We start from the raw sequence: 20,653 nt of genomic DNA, 5'->3' as shown, positions 1-20,653 counted from the left end.
AGGCTAACTCATTCTGTGTAATTTGTCCCGTATATATTTATTTATTAGTGCCGACAGTATAGTGGTTAAGTTAGGCAAACATCCGAATTGACTGAGTAAGAAATATTACTGCGACATTTTTAGTTTTATATATTCAAAGCAAGTTATTTACAAAAACAATAGAATAGATTTATTTTCAAAATTGGATACAAGGTATCACTTATTGACATCACAACACTTAAATTCTAATTAAAAATACTTACCACCGCTTCCAAAGCGCATATGTAGAGGCAGCGGCGGAACAAACTACACAGCAGCATTTTCACCGGAAGTCAATTCACAAATATAGATCTCATAAATCTAAACCGTGGACGAATGCACATAGTCTGGCTACATTAAAAAAAAAAAAAATATATGAATATATGAATGAGTATAAAAATGAATGATTCCAATTATTAAGTGAAGCGAACATTCTTAAAGCCAGAAATATTAATTTTTATAAGTCCTCAATTTGTTAGGATTATTACAGAGTGTTCTTCTCGAAGTTAAATCCCATTCGTGTTGTGTTTTTCTTTTCGACCGTCTTGAAAAATGTGGTTCTTAATTAAATCTTTTTAATGCCGGAGCATAAGATAACATATAATCACGTCTATATCCCCTGCGGGGTCGACAGAGCCAACTGTCATCAACAGACTGAAAGGCCACGCTCAGCTGGATGCTCTCCTCAAAACCCCTATCTCAAATTTTATACCCTCTATCTCAAATTTTATACGCTATACCCTTGATTCATTCATTCATAAAATTACGACTTTACCCCCATACGGGGTAGACAGAGTCAGCGGCTACTGTGTTAGACTTAATGAAAAAAATGGGATTCAAAAAGTGACGGGTTGCTAAGGCATCGCCCAAGAGAATAATCACAAGTCTAGAAGCCTATCACTTGGTCGCGTTTTACGACATCCATGGTAAAGAGATGGAGTGGTCCAATTTTATATTATATTGATGCCACACAGCACAATATTTTTCCCTTAATCAACTATTTTAAACGGCGCGGTGAAAGAAAATAAAGACTAGCCTGCAGTGTAGTTTGTTCCGCCGCTTTTTCTACACATGCGCTTTGGAAGCGGTAGTACCTAGTTATAATTAGATTTAAATGATGTGACGTCAATAAGTGATACCTTGTATCCAATTTTGAAAATAAACCTATTCTATTCTACTAAATTTACAAATAATTGTCGTGAACAGTGTATTTTGCCTAAAAGGCTGACAGCATGCAATTATATAATATATAAATCAATTTTGATACATGTGGTTCCCGGCACCAATTCAAAAAAGAATAGGACCACTCCATCTCTTTCCCATGGATGTCGTAAAAGGCGAATAAGGGATGGGCTTACAAACTTGGGATTCTTTTTTAGGCGAAGGGCTAGCAACCTGTCACTATTTGAATCTCAATTCTATCATTAAGCCAAATAGCTGAACGTGGCCATTCAGTCTTTTCAACACTATTGGCTCTGTCTACCCCGCAAGGGATATAGACGTGACCATATGTATGTATTTTGATACATCCCTGTGCGAGAATTTATCCACAAAATTGTAGAAAATAACTTTGAATATTCACCTTTCACGTACCCCTTCAAAATTAAATGCCCTAATAAAATATACATTCCCCTGGCTTGTCTCGCGTGGTCTCCAGAGACAGGGGAGCGTGTCAATGAAAAGAAAATTTTCCTTCTTCTTATAGTTTATTCATCATTTTTTCCAGTAGATATAGGTAAATGCTCGGCTTAGAGCGGATATACATACACACATACACACACACACACATATAAATAAAAATCACGTTTTATCCCTTGTGGGGAAGACAGAGCCTACAGTCTTGAAAATACTGAGAGGCCACGTTCGGCTGTTCGGTTCAATGATACAATTGAGATTCAAATAGTGACAGGTTCAAATACCCCAATCCTAAGTCGCCTTTTACGACATCGATAGGAAAGAGATGGAGTGGTCTTCTTTTTTGTATTCGCCTAAAAGTAAAATCCAAAATATATAAGCCTTTCCCTAAGTCGCCGTTTACGACATCCATAGGATGATGAAGAGATGTAGTGGCCTTATTCCTTTTTGTATTGGCGCCGGGAACCACACGGCTTATTTCACGATCGATAAAAATGGCAAAAAGTAATACACGGTTCGTTTGACCGGCTTCAGAAGTCTTTGTCGAGACCGGCTCCCTTCAGCGTCTCGGGTTACGTATGAAAGATGAATGGGTACACTGCCGAGGAAGGAAAATGATAGCAAATGAATATAATCTTGAACAAACATATATACATAAATGGTCACGTCTATATCCCGTCTATATCCAGAGCCAACAGTCTTGAAAAGACTGATATGCCACGTTCAGATGTTTGGCTTAATGATAGAATTGAGATTCAAACAGTGACAGGTTGCTTGCCCATGGCCTAAATGAAGAATCCCAAGTTTATAAGCATATCCATATGGAGTGGTCTTATTATTTTTTCTATTTGTGCCGGGAACCACACGGATTAGGATTCTTCTTCGGCGATGGGCAAGCAACCTGTCACCATTTGAATCTCAATTATATCATTGAGTCAAACAGCCGAACGTGGCTATCAATCTTTTCAAAATTGTTGGCTCTGTCTTTGAATCTCAATTCTATCATTAAGATGAGCCAAAGAGCTGAATGTGGCCTTTCCGTTTTTCAAGACTCTTGGCTCTGTCTATCCCGCAAGGGACATAGACGTGACTATATGAATGTATGTATGTACCACTCCATCTCTTTCTTATAGTTGTCGTAAAGGAACAAAATCCTATTACAAATGGCTCCAATTTTCTTTGCTTTAAAGTGTACGAAGTACAAAGGCGTCTCTGAAGCGTACATATCGAGATCGCGCGGGATTTTCGCGCTTTCTGAACGAAATTGACAAGGGTTGCCATTATTATAGCATGTTTTTGTATAAAATATGCCTTTTTATAAATATTATTGAATTTAGTTTCGATAATGCGAATGTTTTATGTACAAAAATTGAGGTGTCATGCCCGAGAAGGAACATTGTTATGTTCGTTCACTTTACCTTCTATAGAGAAATTATATTCGAATGCCACTGAATAGAATAGAATAGATTATCTAAATTGGATACAAGGTGTCACTTATTGACGTCGCGTGAATCATTAGTAGTAAAATACAACCTTAAACTTATATAAAAAAAATTGGTAGGTAATGTAATTCCAACATCGGCAACAATAGCGTTGGGTTACTGCCAAAAAGTTTTGTAAAATACGAGGAAAGAATTCTATTTTCCCGTGACAGTTAAAAAAATTAAAGCTAAGGAATATTTTAAACAGCCAAATCATTACTCCACGACCCAAACTGAATTTATAAGTACGTTTATTTATCTTTCTCGTCCTGTAATCACTAACAGGAAGTCTTACAATAGGATTAAGTGACCTACAATAAAATGTGAACGTGCGTTGGACCCTAGGGTTGGGATTAGTCGATTTCTATGGTAGTCGATAAAAGTGATTTATAGTCTTGCTTCCTGGCGCAAACGTAATCGAGCGTTGCTATTGAAAATAAATGTTTGTTTCGCTCGCTTTTCGTCTATAAACTATTTACTAAATATTGTAAATAACAGAATAAAAATGTTCCTGTTGGATGATTAAACAATGTATGCAAACGGGAATTAACGCGAAATTATAATACATTCCTGTTTATTGAAAAGCTAACATAATTTATGACTTATCTAGGTAGCTAAGTTTTTGTAACATTTTGGCTGTGGAGTCAAGAGTCCGCTTTATTCCTACTTCCTTAATACTTTGAAAGATTTATTTTTTATTTATTTTAACCTGAGTTTTATTCAGTTAATCAAGTAAAAAATTTAAGCGATGTTTAACATAACCTCTTTCCATTTTTCAGTCAGTCTATCAAAATAATGAGCATTGTTACAATGGTCAAGCCAAGTTTCTTTTGTTTTCTTTTCTTCGTTTTGGCAATCAAACTTTTTCATAAGCTTAGTTTTGTCAGTGTCGAGTTTAGACAGTTCTAGTCATAGAATTATACTTTGTATTGGTTGTTGTGAGTGCTTTACTTTGCCCTTTCTAGGAACTTTTTGGGACAACATCAAAAGTCATTAAATCCGATATTATATCACTTCCCAACACTCATGCCTATTCACAAACACTAAATAATCAATAATCCACACTTATAAATCATTAATTGTCCATCAAATACACATTTTTGAAAAATATTACGGCACAAACAACATGGCGTTTGGGTTTCCGCCAAAAACCGTCAACCCAAGTTATGTGTTATCAAAACAAATTCAATATTGCCAGTTATAAATGCTCGAATAATAATGCGAGCTCAATAAGGGGACGTGACATATGTATGTCTGTGTATGTGTAAACTACTTTCATAATCTATCGATAACGGTGTCCCATCTCTAAACTAACCACCGAATCTGAGCGTTGACAGAGTGATATATATGCATGTGAACATACATAGAGGCAGGATATACCATGTTTCATGGCGAGGGGCTTACAAAATCTGCCTTAATTAGGGCATTTTATGGAAAAACCCCGAATTTTGCAAATAATCGATAACAGTGGAACAGTTAGTGTGATTGCCTCTGAATTAAAAAGACCCGGGTTCGAGTACGGTTTAAGTGCTTATAGAACCCAGCTTGGATCTTTGATATTTACACAGCAAGTTTCCAAAATGTTTAGACTTTCTGAGGGGTTGTCGCGAGTTTTAGTCGATGAAACGCGTCGAGTAAATAAACTCGAATTTTTATGTGAATTAAACAGCGCCACCTAGTGATAACGCGATGGTACTAATGCAAATCCATTCAAATTCGCGTTTAATTCTTAGTGTTCACATTATTATAACTTGTTCGACGCGTTTGATCGATGTTTTCACACACAGGGGCTTTTCGTTTGGCAAGGCAAATATTACATACATACATACATATGGCCACGTCTATATCCCTTGCGGGGTAGACAGAGCCAACAGTCTTGAAAAGACTGAATGGCCACGTTCAGCTATTTGGCTTAATTATAGAATTGAGATTCAAATAGTGACAGGTTGCTAGCCCATCGCCTAAAAGAGGAATCCCAAGTTTATAAGCCTATCCCTTAGTCGCCTTTTACGACATCCATGGGAAAGAGATGGAGTGTGCCTATTCTTTTTTGTAATGGTGCCGGGAACCACACGGCAAATATTACACTTCTCTTTTTCAACCAAAGTGATAGAAGGAGAAAGCATATAAGACAAAAGTCTTGAGAATGTTCGTGAATATCCAGCGGAACGATACATGACAAGGCATGAAAGACAGAAATCAAATAAATACCCGAAATCACTTTCTACTTGGAAAGTAGGAGTGTTATTTACACAAGTATAGGTACGAGTACATCGTGTTTTATTGCGCTGCTAAACAGTTAGACATGTCAACTTATTTGCGATAAATTGTCGAAAGTGAAATAGTACCGCCTTGTTTTTAGATACATCGTTCTTTTTTTAATTCGTTCTTAAGATATTTATTTTTAATGATGAAAATTAATAATGGCATTAAATAAATATATAGTTTTAATATATTAGAATTCTTCTTTTAGGCGATGGGCTAGCAACCTGTCGTTATTTGAATCTCAATTCTATCATTAAGCCAAACAGCTGAACGTAGCCTATTAGTTTTTTCATGATTATTGGCTCTGTCTACCCCGCAAGGGATATAAACGTGAGTGAGAAAGAGTTCTTGTCGATGGAGGAATGTGGCCCTTTATTTCTTCATTCTTCGTCTGTGATGATAGAATAATTTGAGGACATAATATTTCTTTATCCTTCACTGACATAAAAAAATTTGCGTAAATGTGTAACGACAATATGTTTTTTTTTTTGAGCGAGAAGTGTGATTAAGTATAACTAATAACGGTTAAAATTAATCACTAGCAGACTAGCGTATACATTATTTACATTTATTATACACAAAAAGCCTCCTGGGGATTAGCACAACCTGACACCGGGGCTAGGGAAGCATCGAGTTAGAAGAAATGCCGTTTCAAGTTACGACCGCCATTTTTGAAATATTGTCGCAAGGAAAATATTTGCGATCAGGCTGTTGACAAAACTCCTTCGTGGCTTAACACAGGCTTAACTGGATTTTGCTACTGTTTTTTTTTGTCCAATTTTATTCATAATCTTGTGCTAAAAGTTTGGTATGAAACTAAAATATGAGTTGGTAATATTTTTTTTTGTTAAGACTTTAACCTCGTAAAAGATTTTCGATCAAGGAGATTCTGCCAAAAACCATAACTTGAAATTGAAACCAGATTAACTTAATTGGGGGTAAAAAGAAAGAGGGCCCATTTATGGAGAAGAATAAGCACTGGTTCGAGCGGGGTAGTTCAAGGGAACAACGGTCAAGCAACGAAGTCACTTGTGTGACAGTGACAGCTCTCAAATTTGACATCTGTCAGAACTGTCACACAAAGCGCGCCTTTAGGGATTATGAGACGTAAGCACCAGGTACCGATTACTATACAGCCGAAACTTACTAACCATATTTTAATTTGTGAGTAATGAAATATGTTTTAGGAAGTTTGGGCTTTTAGAGCTGAGATTTGGTGTTAATAGGCTTAATTGGTTATACGTAAATAAAAAGAAAAGTTGTGTAAGTGATCCCCATAGTTACCCATTCAGCTAAATACTTATTAAATCGCTAACTATCTATTGCAGAAAAAACGACACTAATTATACGTTACGTTATTTTATTCACCATTCGTTTATGTAAACAACTGAAAGCTTGATTTTTTTGTAATGAGTACTGTCAAACTATTAAAATTATATTTTTTTTTTGAATGAAGGAAAAACAATTTTTAAGTAGATTATTGAAATAAAAATAAAAAATTGTGGTCGACAATTTTTATAATTTTACATAAAATATATTTTTTGTGCTCATTTCATGTGCTCAGTTAGTTAGTCATTTTTAAACCCATCAACACCAAAAGCCCAGCACCTCAAGGTTGGTAAGGCAGGGATCCACACCAGTACCAACTACTCACAGTCTCTGGAGATGTCTCAGTCTCATGAAAAGACCGTCTGGCAACTGCCCGAAACGATTATTGTTCAGTTTCCTGAAATTCAAAGACAAACATGTACGATTGAACACTGACATTGGATAAGGCCGGATGTTGTAGTTCCTTTGCTGCCGAAAAAAAAATATATTGATGTTAAAGACGTTCCTGATTGGCTGTGCATTCTTTTTTTACGAGATATAATAAAAATTGTAAACACGCGAAGACCTACCCTACAAATTTTACTGGATTTATGTGCCAATATTAACTTTTGTATTAAAAAAGGAAAAAAAATAATTAAGTTGACCATAAAACTTGTAATAGGAAAATATGATATAATCGCTATATCAAATAGTAGATCTTCGTCGGAATAGTTTAGTTTTTTTTTACATAAAGACATTCCAAAGAGAGAAATTTTAAGCTATATCGATGTCAAGGTGACTTCAGATTCACGTCTCATGGAGAAGTCTTAATAGTTTAAATGAAAAAAAAAAATAATTAAAAAAAAAAAACAAAATACTCACAGTCTCTCCAAACCGTTCAGCTCTAAGAACGCATCCCTCTCGATCGTGTGTATCATATTTTCGGAGAGTTGCCTGAAAAAAAAATTAACCCTCAAAGTGTGTCTGATATATATGATAGCAACCTATCACTATTTGAATCTCAATTCTATCATTAAGCCAAATAGATGAACGTGGCCATTCAGTCTTTTCAAGACTGTTGGCTCTGTCTAGCCCACAAGGGATATAAACGTGACCATATATGTATGTATGTAAGTATGTGTCTGATACAGTTCTGCGACGGGCTTGTAGTTGAATCAAACGATGGTTCGACGAAATAATATTTCTTTTTAGTCTATAATTTATAATAGTTTTTTTTTTGAATTTTTAAATAATATTAAATTGCTTCTTATATATTACTTAATCTTCATGATTGTAACCAGAGTAAACTGTTCAATATTCTAGATTCCATTTTGGACAAATATAAATTTTTCATTATTTGGAAAATTGGGCGCAAGGACTCTTCATGTTTGAACTATAAAGTTGAAAAGTAGGAGTCCATTTTGTCGAAGTATGGTTCAAAGATAAATGAATGTCCTGTCGATTTAACGTCAAAGGACGAATCGTCGGGCGTTCGTTTCAAAGTGAAAGAACAGTTTTGTATACTCAAAAATTCTATTATATTACATAAGATAAAGCTTTACCGTAAGGCTATGACTTTGAATTCATCTTTAAGGCGACAGCCTTACAACTTGATATTAATTTCATAATCCTAAATCAGCCTTGCATTCGAGTCTTTTCGTGACTATTGGTTCTGTCTATCCCGTAGGGAATTAACATTATTTTTTGTATCTGTCACAATATCTTACTTATTTTCATTAATCAAAATCACGAAATAAATACATAATACTCACAAAATTTTCAGTTCCTTCATATTTTGAAAGTCGCTTTGGAACACGATCGTTATGTTGTTGCCTTGAAGATCTCTGAAACAAAAAAAAAGAAATATTCAGAGGTGTCACTAATGACTTGGCAGTATGTTATTTGACCATAGCTTGTCCTTAAGTCGGATGAATGAAAAAAAAAATTGACAGACCCAATGGGAAAATTAAAAAAGAGAAAATATTTTATATGAATGAATATCGAAAAAAAATATAGTGGAACGCCCCATTGAAGTGAGGCATTTACACTAAGTACTGAATATTCGCTTAACAAGGTCACTAATGAGTCCTAGAGACCTTAATTACATTTAAAAGCACTATGTTCACCCTTTCGCGCGGTTTCGCACACTTACAGGCCCATCTAAGTTGACATAAGTGAATAGAAGTACCTTCAATCACTTACACCAATTTTGCTAAAAGCGGGTTAATTTTAGAACCATGAATTATTACTACGTTAGATTAGTGCATTTTGAGAATTAGACATCTATACTAAATTATAAAGCTGAAGAGTTTGTTTGTTGGAACGCGCTAATCTCAGGAAATAATGGTTCGAATTGAAAAATTCTTCTTGCATTGAATAGACCATTTATCGAAGAAGGCTTACGCGGACGAATTTGCGGGCACAGCTAGTTAAAAAATATAGTAACGTTGAGTTAGTATCTCGTAACACAAGTCTCGAACTTACTTCGAGGCTAACTCAATCAGTGTAATTTTTCCTGCTGGAGTAAAAAGTAAAAAAAAACAATACATATGTATTTATTTACTTTTTACTCCAGCAGGAAAAAGTTAAAGGCATCCTGAACGGTGGTGTTCAAGTCTTGTGACTTTTGTATCTGTCTACCCCGTAGTGGATAAAGACGTGTATTGTGACTTTTGGGATTTCAGGCAGCTATTTTTACGAGCGGTTTTTAATTAAATTAATTGATATTTAATGTGCCATGTGGTTCCCGGCACTCATAGAAATAAATAATAGGACCACATCATGTTTTACGTTACGTGCGCGTTTAATACCTGTAGTATTTAAAAAAAAATAGTTAAATCTTAAATATATTTAAAAACTAGAGGCCATCCGCGACTTCGTCCGCATAGAAACCCTATCAATCCCGCGGGAACTCTGGGATAAGCCTATATGTTATTCTGGGTCTTCAGCTACACATACCAAATTTCATCGTAATCGATTCAGTAGTTTTTGCGTGAAAGAGTAACAAACATCCATCCTGACATACTCACAAACTTTCGCATTTATAATATTAGTAGGATTTTTATTTTTACACTGGCAACATTGTGTTTAAGTTATCTGTGAACCACGATTGCCCCAAATTCGCTGTATGTGCCCCATTTCTTCTTTTACGATTACCCGAAGTGCTTTATGGCCAAAAAGCGCTTTTAATGTAGTGCTATAAAAGTATAGAGGGCTTTTTTTAAACATTGCTCAAACTACAAGTAGGAAATTTTGATTTTTGCCTGCGTATTCAATTGTTTTTCAAAGTTTTCAACTTGGGATTCTTTTTTAGGCAATGGGCTAGCAACCTGCCACTATTTGAATCTCAATGCTATCTTAAAGCCAAATCGCTGAACGTGGCCTATCAGTCTTTTCAAGACTGTTGGCTCTGTCTATCCCGCAAGGGATATAGACGTGATTAAAATGTATGTAGGTATGTATGTAGCTCAAGCTACAAGTAGGAAATTCTGATTTTTTATCTCCGTTTTCAATGTTTCAAGGCTGTTTTGGCTCATTATGCCCGGTAGACCGGCAGCGCTCCTTGTTCCAGAGATGCTCCTAAATAGCGGCAGGAATAAATAAAATAAAGTGATTACAAAAATACGGTCTTTACTTGTCCACTGACAAAACGAGACACCAACAAAACACTGTTCAAAAAATGACATAAGAATATAAGAAACATTCTGAAACCCAACCTTTTTGGTCATACCCAACAAAGGCCCTGTTTACCACGCAAGGGATATAGACGTGATAATGATACATACATACATACATAAAATCACGCCTCTTTCCCGGAGGGGTAGGCAGAGACTACCTCTTTCCACTTGCCACGATCTCTGCATACTTCTTTCGCTTCGTCCACATTCATAACTCTCTTCATACAAGCTCGGCGGTTTCGGGTACTTTTGACCTGACCCTTTACCAGGACGTCCTTAATTTGATCAAGATACGTTCGTCTAGGTCTTCCCACTCCGACCTTTCCCTCCACACTCTCCTTGTATATCTGCTTAGTCAACCTGCTTTTATTCATCCTCTCCACATGACCGAACCATCTTAACATACCCTTTTCTATTCCTGTAACTACATCTTCTTTCACATCACAACATTCCCTTATCACGCTGTTCCTTATCCTGTCACTCAATTTCACACCCATCATACTCCTTAACGCTCTCATTTCCACTGCATTTATTCTGCTTTCATGCTTCTTTTGCCATACCCAACTTTCACTCCCATACATTAATGTCGGGACCAACACGCCCCTGTGCACAGCCAGTCGAGCCTTTTTGGATAGTTTCTGACTGCTCATAAAGGCATGCAAAGCTCCATTCACCATGTTCCCCGCGTTCACTCTCCTTTCAATATCACTATCATACTTGCCATCTGATGTAAACTTTGATCCTAGATATACAAACTCTTTCACTTGCTCCACTTTTTCTCCTCCAATCAAAATATTACATGCTGTCATTTCTTTCTCCATTTCAAAAACCAGTGTTTTAGTTTTACTTACGTTCACTTTCATTCCTTTCTCTTTTAAAGCTTCATGCATACAGTTTACCATCTCCTGTAACTCCTCCGCTGATGACGCCAGTATAACCTGATCGTCGGCATAGAGCAGACATTTGACGAGTAACTCATTCATCCTTAATCCACTTTTAGACTCTTTCAAATCTGTCAAACAGCTATCCATAAATAGGTTGAACAGCCACGGTGACGCAACACATCCTTGCCTAACGCCTTTCTCAATCTTAAACCACTCAGTGTGCGCTCCGTTTATCCTGACACAAGCACTCGAATCCTCATATAAGGATTTCAGTGCTCGTATTAAGAGACTGCTCACCCCATGCATAGAAAGTGCTGACCACAATTCATTCCTCTCAACTCTGTCATAGGCCTTTTCCAGATCTACGAATGTGCAATAGACTTTTTGACTTTTGGCCAAAAACTTTTCGGCTATGCACCGCAAGGAAAAGACCTGATCAGTACATCCCATTCCCTTTCGAAATCCCGCTTGAGCATCCCATATTTTGTCATCAGTTTCATTCCTGACTCTATTAATCAATACCTTAGCATACAATTTGCCGACGACGCTAAGCAGGCTTATACCACGATAATTTTTGCAGTCCAGCTGTGACCCTTTTCCTTTGTAAAGTGGCACGATAACAGCCTTACACCAATCTTTTGGTACTCGGCCGCTTCTCCAACACAAATTGAAAAGGCAGTACAACTGACTAGCTACTACGCCTTTTCCTGCTTTAAGCATCTCGACCGACACTCTATCACACCCAGCAGCCTTTCCCGCTTTCATACTCTTAAGTGCTTCCACAATTTCGAACATTTCAATTTCGCCTTCCATCTCATTCTCTTTTTCTTCGCTATAGCAGAAATCTTTCTTATTTCCTTCCTTTTTTTCAAATAAACTTTCAAAATAGTCCTTCCATATCTTTAGTACACATTCTTCTCCTTTCACAACGCTACCATCCTGGCATCTGATCCTAGTCAGCTCTCTGGTTATAGTATTTCCTCGGGCTGACCTTACGGATTTCCAGAATACTTTCAGATTTGACTGAAAGTCTTCTGATAGCCTTTTATCAAAATCCTCTTTATACTCTTCTTTCTTTCTAATCACAGCTTTCTTAACCAAATCTTTCATTTTCTTATATTCCTTACGTGCTTCATTCACATCTTCATCTATAACCTCTTGCATTCTTAAGTTAGCTTTTGCTGCTAACAAATCCAGCCATGCTTTCTTCTTTAATCGCACAAGTTCTTGCACATCTTTACTCATCCACGCATTTTTGTGATTTTTTCCTTTCCTTCTTCTACTTACACCACACACTTCAACAGCTACTTTCACAATTCTTTCTTTAAATTCCTTCCATCCATCTTCAATATCGCTCATTTCCTCTAAATCTTCAAATTCATCCTTCAGTCTATTAATATACTTCTTACCTACATCCATATCTTGCAAATTTTCTACCTTTACTCTTTCCAAAGCGCTGGTTTGCTCCCTTACCCTGTGCCGCCAGCGATTGAAGATACCCCTTATCCGGGATATCACCAGTAAATGGTCCGAGTCAATGCCAGCACCGCGATATGCACGGGTATCCAGCACTTTGTTCTTCAATCTTTCATCTACAATCACAAAGTCTATCATACTTTTTAAAATACCTTCCACTCTTGTGTAGGTGTGGATCTCTTTATGTTGAAACATTGAGTTCGACACAAAAAGATCCCACTCTAGACAAATTTCTAATACACTTCTTCCATTATCATTCACCTTTTCGTCACCAAACGCACCAAGCACCTTTTCATATCCATCACGCTTTACACCCACCCATCCATTAAAATCACCTAACATAATAATCTTCTCATTTGGCTTGGTAACTTTCAATACTTCTCTTACACTATTCCAGAACTCCTCGTTTTCGCTTTTTGCTGATGTTGTACCCCTCGAACCCACATCCCAAGGTGCATAAACACCTAGAACGAAGATCCGAGTGATTCCAACTTTCAGCCTAATCCATAGAAGACGAGGGCTGACACACTCATACTCATTCACGCACTCAGCCATTCGTGCAGAAAGAATTAGACCGACCCCTTGACAGCCTCGGCTGGTACTGGAAATTCCAGACCAATACGCCGTGTAAGGGCCGTGCTGCGTCGCGTCGCATCCTTTCCGCTTCGTTTCATTCACGCACAACACATCCAAACGTCTTTCATCCATCATCTGGCATACTTCCTCAATCTTATCCTTCATTCCTCCTCTTACATTCATCGTCGCAAAGCGGCTTTCAGCAGACCGCATACATACATACATAAATAAAATCACGCCTCTTTCCCGGACGGGTAGGCAGAGACTACCTCTTTCCACTTGCCACGATCTCTGCATATTTCCTTCGCTTCATCCACATTCATAACTCTCTTCATGCAAGCTCGGCGGTTTCGGGTACTTTTGACCTGACCCTTTACCAGGACGTCCTTAATTTGATCAAGATGATACATATATATATATGTATGTATATTCTACGGAAAGCAAATAAGCAAGGGGCACTCCCCTTAATGGCTACCGTGGACTGTTGGCTCTGTCTAACCCGCAAGGGATATAGACGTGACCATATGTATGTATGTATGCTATACAAACTCGCGTTTACTTGCTCGACGCGTTTGTTCGAGTAAAACTCGCACTTACCCCTCTGTTCCTTAGTCCAGTCTAATCATTGTTAACTCTATGCACCCTCTTGGAAGCTCGATAAAATTTAATGACGCATTACAGATTACTACATTAACATTTTGTTCGACCACTAACACAAAATTCTACATGTAGTTTATTACTATTTATATCAGAACCTTTTCACTGTCCATCATTGTCCGTAGTACATACATGCACATTGCACATTGACATTCTTTATTACTGTTAATTATGTATGTGTCCAATAATGTATTGTGATAGTGAATAAAGCTTTTATCTATCTATCTTTTTTTTCTGTATTATTCCTGATGGAACAAAGAGCGATTCTTATTATTGGCAAAAGTAACTACTGTGTCGTGTGGTTCCCGGCACCATTAAAAAAAAGAATAGGACCACTCCATCTTTTTCCCATGGATGTCGTAAAAGGCGACTAAGGGATAGGCTTATAAACTTGGGATTCTACTTTCAGGCGATGGGCAACCTGTCACTATATGAATCTATATCATTAAGGCAAAGAGCTGAACGTGGCCTATCAGTCTTTTTAAGACTGTTGGCTCTGCCTAACCCGCAAGGGATATAGACGTGATTAATACTTATGTATGTACTTATACTTAACCATTTTTAAGCGATGGGCTAGCAACCTATTTCAATTCCATTATTAAGCCATACAATTGAACGTGGTATTTCAGTCTTCGCAAGACTGTTGGCTCTGTCTACACCGTAAAGGATAAAGGCTCAATTGTACGTATGTATAATATAAAAGACACGACAAATTGTGAAATGCTCTATCTGAGATGGGAGATCTCTTAATTAAGAGCAATAAATTAGTTGTAAAATTAATCACTTATCGTCGACCAACATTCTCACGGTAAACGTGCAATTAGTGGCTCCAGTGATGTGGCGGAGTCGATAAATTAAAATTTATCGATATTAAATTAACTGCGCAACTGTGCCGTGTCGTTCTGTCTATTGACGGCTCGCCTGCATGAGTTTGAATAGACATACATACATATGGTCACGTCTATATCCCTTGCGGGGTAGACAGAGCCAACAGTCTTGAAAAGACTGAATGGCCACGTTCAGCTATTTGGCCTAATGATAGAATTGAGATTCAAATAGTGACAGGTTGCTAGCCCATCGCCTAAAAAAGAATCCCAAGTTGGTAAGCCTATCCCTTAGTCGCCTTTTACGACATCCATGGGAAAGAGATGGAGTGGTCCTATTCTTTTTTTTTTTGTATTGGTGCCAGGAACCACACGGCATAGTTTGAATAGAATAGAATAGAATAGATTTATTTTCAAAATTGGATACAAGGTATCACTTATTGACGTCACATAACTTAAATCTAATTATAACAACTACCGCTTCCAAAGCGCAAGTGTAAAAGAAGCGACGGAACAAACTACACTGCAGCATTTTCATCGGACGTCAATTTACAAATATAGATCACTTTGTCAGTGAGACTGGCACTGACGAGTCTGACTGACACGATGTCAGACTGAAATTTTTAAGTCTGGGTTAGAATTGAATTATCGGTATTTATTTTTTGTTTCTCACTTATAATACTAATTTTGTTAATTTGAAAAATTCAATAAAAGATTTTTAAAAGAATATATTCACAAACAAGTATTTCTAAAAAAAATATACTATCATCATTAATTCTGTCAAAAATGCAATATCATGACTTGGATCATGGATTCTTTAAGGCGACGGACTATCTCAACCTGTGACTATTGACTCTGTCTAACCCGTAAAGCGATGTACTGTGGATTTAATTTCGTGTCTGGCCTCCTATCCTACTACTTTATTTACTAAGTACTTTTTGTAACCAATCGTTCGAATTGAAAAAGTATTTAAGCGTTGAATAGACCATTTATCGAGGAAGGCTTAAAGGCTATACAACATCACGCTGCAACTATAAGGAGCGAAGAAATAATGGAAAATGTGAAAAAAAAGCCGGGAAAATTATTCACCCTTGAGCGCTTCAATGATGCCCAAAATAACTATTCCTCGCGGACGAAGTCGCGGGCACAGCTAGTACACCAATATACATAGATGAAATCAAAAGTGAAAGAAAACCAAGAAATACTTTATAGCCCATATGTAGGAAACATCTTATTGTAGACAATTAACACTAATTAAAATCTGTACCGTACCAATAAACAGCTCATACGATTACTATGCTCCGAATTAACGCTTTTAGTGACTCGACTCCTATTAATACTAAGCTAGGATGCGTTGTTATGTGTATGTGTGTTTGTTAATCTTTTACGCAAAAAACAGTTACATAACTTAAACATAAATATGGTCACGTCTATATCCCTTGCGGGGTAGACAGAGCCAACAGTCTTGAAAAGACTGAATGGCCACGTTCAGCTATTTAGCTTAATGATAGAATTGAGACTCAAATAGTGACAAGTTGCTAGCCCATCACCTTAAACATGAATCCCAAGCATGTGAGCCTATCCCTGAGTCGCCTTTTACGACATCCATGGGAAAGAGATGGAGTGGTCCTATTATTTTTTTCATTGGTGCCGGGAACCACACGGCATGGTTATTATACGTATGTATGAGTTTCGGAAATTCCAACGTGACAGAAATAAAGAGGTTATGCTGCTTATAAAAATAACTCTTGCTCCCAACAAACGATTTAATATAAATGCTAAACAATCTCTAATGAATCTAATCCGAATCAATAAAGTTAGTAGTTCTCGCTCGATCGTAGCCGATAGCAATTAGTGGCTTAGACGGTGCCATTAAACTAGTGATGTGACTGTGTAATGTAAATCTATCGATATCGGTAAAATATAATTGCTGACTCGTGTAACAGAAGTTACTCGTAAATTACGAGTTCATCAACTAAATATGTACAAGGAAACTTTAACAGTTTCTAAATTTAAGTATAAATTCATGTGTTTTTTGTTTGTTTGTAATATCTTTATTGCATAGAAATTTACTATCATATCATAAGATATGAAGTGGAATTTGATACACGCACGTCTTGACTTTATATTTTACCTTAGTCTTTTGAGGTTATAAAAAGACTTGATTTAAACTATCGAATCGAAGCTTAATCATTTAAAATAGAGTTAAATTAACTGCGTACTGTAAAACAATGTGTACATTGGTGGAACTGGGGCTCGGTTGATTTACCAACATTGGTAGAACATATTTTTTTATTTTCTTTTCCTCACTTACGCTGCGATGAAACTAGATGATAGAATGAGAGAGAAGTTAAGACATAGGCCTTGTCAACGTTTAGGGGACGGAAAGGCAGGCAGGCAGCTTCCGTTATCTAGCAACCAAGTGCTGGAACAATATCCCTCCACCTATAAGAAATTTACGTTCCAAATACTCTTTCAAAAAACATCTGAAAGACACATTATTGTCCAAGCAAAAGGCTGGTATACCGCACGGTTGGTCGATAACGGATTTTGTCATATAATTATAATATTTGTATTTCACAATTATTTAACTTAATACCTTACGTCACAATTGTTCATAGTTCATGTACGATATTTATATCTTTAATATACATGATTTTCTATTTACTGTTTATTTATATTACGTATAATATGCACAAATATGAATATTTATATGTAACTGACACAGGATTGTACGTACGTAAAGCTGTGCTGTTGATTCTTAGAACTTAGTAGTTGCGTGGAAATACCGAGTCGGTCAACCGGGTCATAGCTGAAAACCAGTGCTTTGCTTATCCCGAGCAAAGAAATCCGCTGAGCTTATGACCTTTTTGAATTGCTGCGGCGTACACCTGCTTAGAGTTAAGTTATATATATATTTTTTTAAAATTATTTTATGTTGTATTTGAGAAGCTTGTGTACGTTGAGTTATTTAAATAAAAATTTAAATAAATAAATAAATAAATAAAGGTAAAAAAGTATTTTTTATCGATAAACTTATTAACCTTAGTCCCATCACTACGTCATTCGAATTACAAAGTTTATCGGTTGCGGTTTGATCGGTATTGCTTCCAATCGGAATGTTGGTGGTCTGAGTTTGAGTTTAGAACGAGTGGATGTAGTCGTCAACTGGTAGAGCCAGAGAGAAAATTGTTATTTTTTTTAATGAAGGCTCTGGAGGCTTTTTTGAGCATTGCTACACTGAGCCAAAGTAGTAATTGTTTTATGTGAGGATATTTTCAATGTGACCTCATCAGATTTAAGTATTAGAATGACCATTCTGTAAAAAAATAAATTAGGCTACCAATAGGTGTTGATATTAAAGTGACTTTGACATTTTGTGTTCCACGACTATGGTACGTAATCAGACTACAGAAAGGCAAGATATTTAATACCATTACATTGCATACATTTTATTTAAAATGGTCTATGTTTAAAGCTATTATAAGAACGTAAAATACAAGATAAGCCCTATAAATTAAACACAATATCCTACACTTGAGCACTTTTAAAAATAAACCATCTGGCAATACTCAAAAGAGGATTAGCTGGCAACTTTGAAAATAGAATGATAAGCAAAACTTTATTCAATTAAGGAACGTGCGGAGGCAATGGGCTGGCCGTATTAAAAAAATAAAAATAAATCAGTAGCCATATTTGTACGTGCGCGCGCAAACGGGACCAAGATTAAAAAGCCAGTCAAAAGCATGTATGATTCGATATTTTAGGTTACAATTCATACATGTATTTATGACTCTACTGTCAACAAGATAAGAGTCATATTCATTTTACCAAATATGATTTCGTTAGTTTGTTTTTACCCAATGGGACTGGTGATAAATTAGTTTTCGTAAATGGTGAACGAGCTGGAAATTTGAATTGCGAATCGCGTTCGATGTTTCAATATCCAATGGAATTTCGAATTCTTTTTTTTTATTTGTTTTTAATTCTGTATCTGTACTGTGGTATTATGGAGAGAAAAAAATTAAACTGTTTAAGAAAGCAATCATGAAAATATTCTTTCACAGCTAAAAATGTTCATTATGTAAGGGTGTGTATGTATCGCGGTCAAACTGTGGCCGTAATACCTACCTTTTATAAACGAAAGCTTAAACAAATCCCTAAAAAATAAACGAAATAAAAAAATAATTTATAATATTAACTTCATTTTTTCCTGTTCATCTTAAGAGAGAGGGCGGGAAATCATTTTCCTTAGACTACAAGAGCAAGCAATTTTGGGCCTATTTATTTTCCTAAAGCTAAATTAAGAAACGGAGATCACGGGTAGACAGAGCCAACAGTCTCGCAAAAATTTAAAAAGCCACGTTCAGCTGTACGGGGCTTCATGATTTTATTGAGATTCAAATATTAATAAGTTGCTAGTCCATCGCCTACAAGAGGAATCACAAGTTTAAAAGTCTATCGTTTATGGCAAAATTGCAACAAGCATTAAATTATAGAACGCAGAGTATATTTACGATGGCCGAAGACTAGAAATAATGGCAAAGATTATAAGTAACTATTAACGACGACAGTGCTGCTGCCCGAATATAAAAAAGAGGTTTTTACTTTTAAATGATATGCCTACCTCTCATAACAAAAAAAAACTAAGTGTGGCTAGCTACACGTGCCTGTTAGAAAAGTCATTCAGACTTATTAGTTTAATGTAAAGACCACTTCGGATTCTCCTTTTTGACGATGGACTAGCATATTTTTACTATTTAAACCATACTTAGACATAATCTTAATACATACATACATATAATCACGTTTAATCCCTTGCGAGGTGGACTGAGCCAAAAATTTTGAAAAGACTGAATGCCCACGCTTAGTTGTTTGGCTAAATGATAGAATTGAGATTCAAATAGTGACAGATTGCTAGCCAATCGCACTAAAGAAGAATTCCAAGTTTAAATGCCTATCCATAAGTCGTCTAAAATAGATTTGAAAAATTAAAAATTGTACTTATATTAAGTACTTACATCAGATATTTATAATCTATGTCAATCCCCTATGGCTAAATTACGATGCAGGTTTCATGTAGGCGTTCCAATGCCTACGGAGTGCCTACCACAAATGGTAAGAATAAAAACATAACCTATAAGATCAAATTGCAGTATCGTATTTCTTACTTTCAATTTTAGTTGTATTTTGGTTCATATTTGTTAATCGTAATTTAAATTAATACGATTACTTGTTGCCTGTGATTTCGTCCGATTTAAATCTCTATTAGCTTTTTAGGTATGTTATTCCACTGCAATGTTTCATGAAAATCTGTTCAGTAGACTTTGGGTGAACGAGTAACCAACCAACACACATTTTTACAAAATTTAGCATCTATACTAATTTTGTAAAATGTTTCAACGCCTTAATCTCAGGAACTACTGGTTCGAATTGAAAAATTATTTGTGTTGAATAAACCATTTATCGAGGAAGGCTTTACGCTATATAACATCACGCTTCAACTATTAGGAGCGAAGAAATAATGGAAAATGTGAAAAAAACGAGGGAAATTATTCAACCTGGTATAGTTATTTTGGACCATAAGTCCTCATTATGGTCCAAAATAACTATACCACGCGGACAAAGTCGAAGGCACAGCTAGTGCATTAATAAAGCCATCAAGACATGACGAGCGATTACGATGCACTCTCTGGATTCCATAAGTGCATTATAAATAGCGCTTGCGTAATGTACGCGCATTTCAGACGAGATATGGCTGTATCTGGTGATAACTTTGCCGCGCGCTGCTTTCGGAATTAAAAAAAAAGATGATGTACAAAGAGTGATTTTATGCGACCTGTGGCGTCTTC

At 36.3% G+C, this 20,653-nt stretch overlaps 1 protein-coding gene across 2 annotated transcripts in view; it reads right to left on the bottom strand.

Moving 5' to 3' along the window:
• Positions 1-20,653, bottom strand: part of LOC106142957 (protein slit) — a 136,460-nt gene that overhangs the window by 53,617 nt on the left and 62,190 nt on the right. The window contains exons 3-5 of one of the 2 annotated variants that reach the window (XM_060953386.1): positions 8,480-8,551; positions 7,590-7,661; positions 7,054-7,125 (exon numbers count right to left, since the gene is read on the bottom strand). In XM_060953386.1, coding sequence (XP_060809369.1) covers positions 7,054-7,125; positions 7,590-7,661; positions 8,480-8,551 — 216 coding nt within the window. The remainder of the gene's footprint in view (positions 1-7,053; positions 7,126-7,589; positions 7,662-8,479; positions 8,552-20,653) is intronic. The other variant, XM_060953387.1, reaches the window with a different exon arrangement.

The sequence above is a fragment of the Amyelois transitella genome, chromosome 31 (genome assembly GCF_032362555.1).
Source record: "Amyelois transitella isolate CPQ chromosome 31, ilAmyTran1.1, whole genome shotgun sequence".
NCBI lineage: Eukaryota > Metazoa > Arthropoda > Insecta > Lepidoptera > Pyralidae > Amyelois > Amyelois transitella.
Note: the sequence above shows the minus strand (reverse complement) of the source record. Positions and strands in the feature narration are given on the sequence as shown.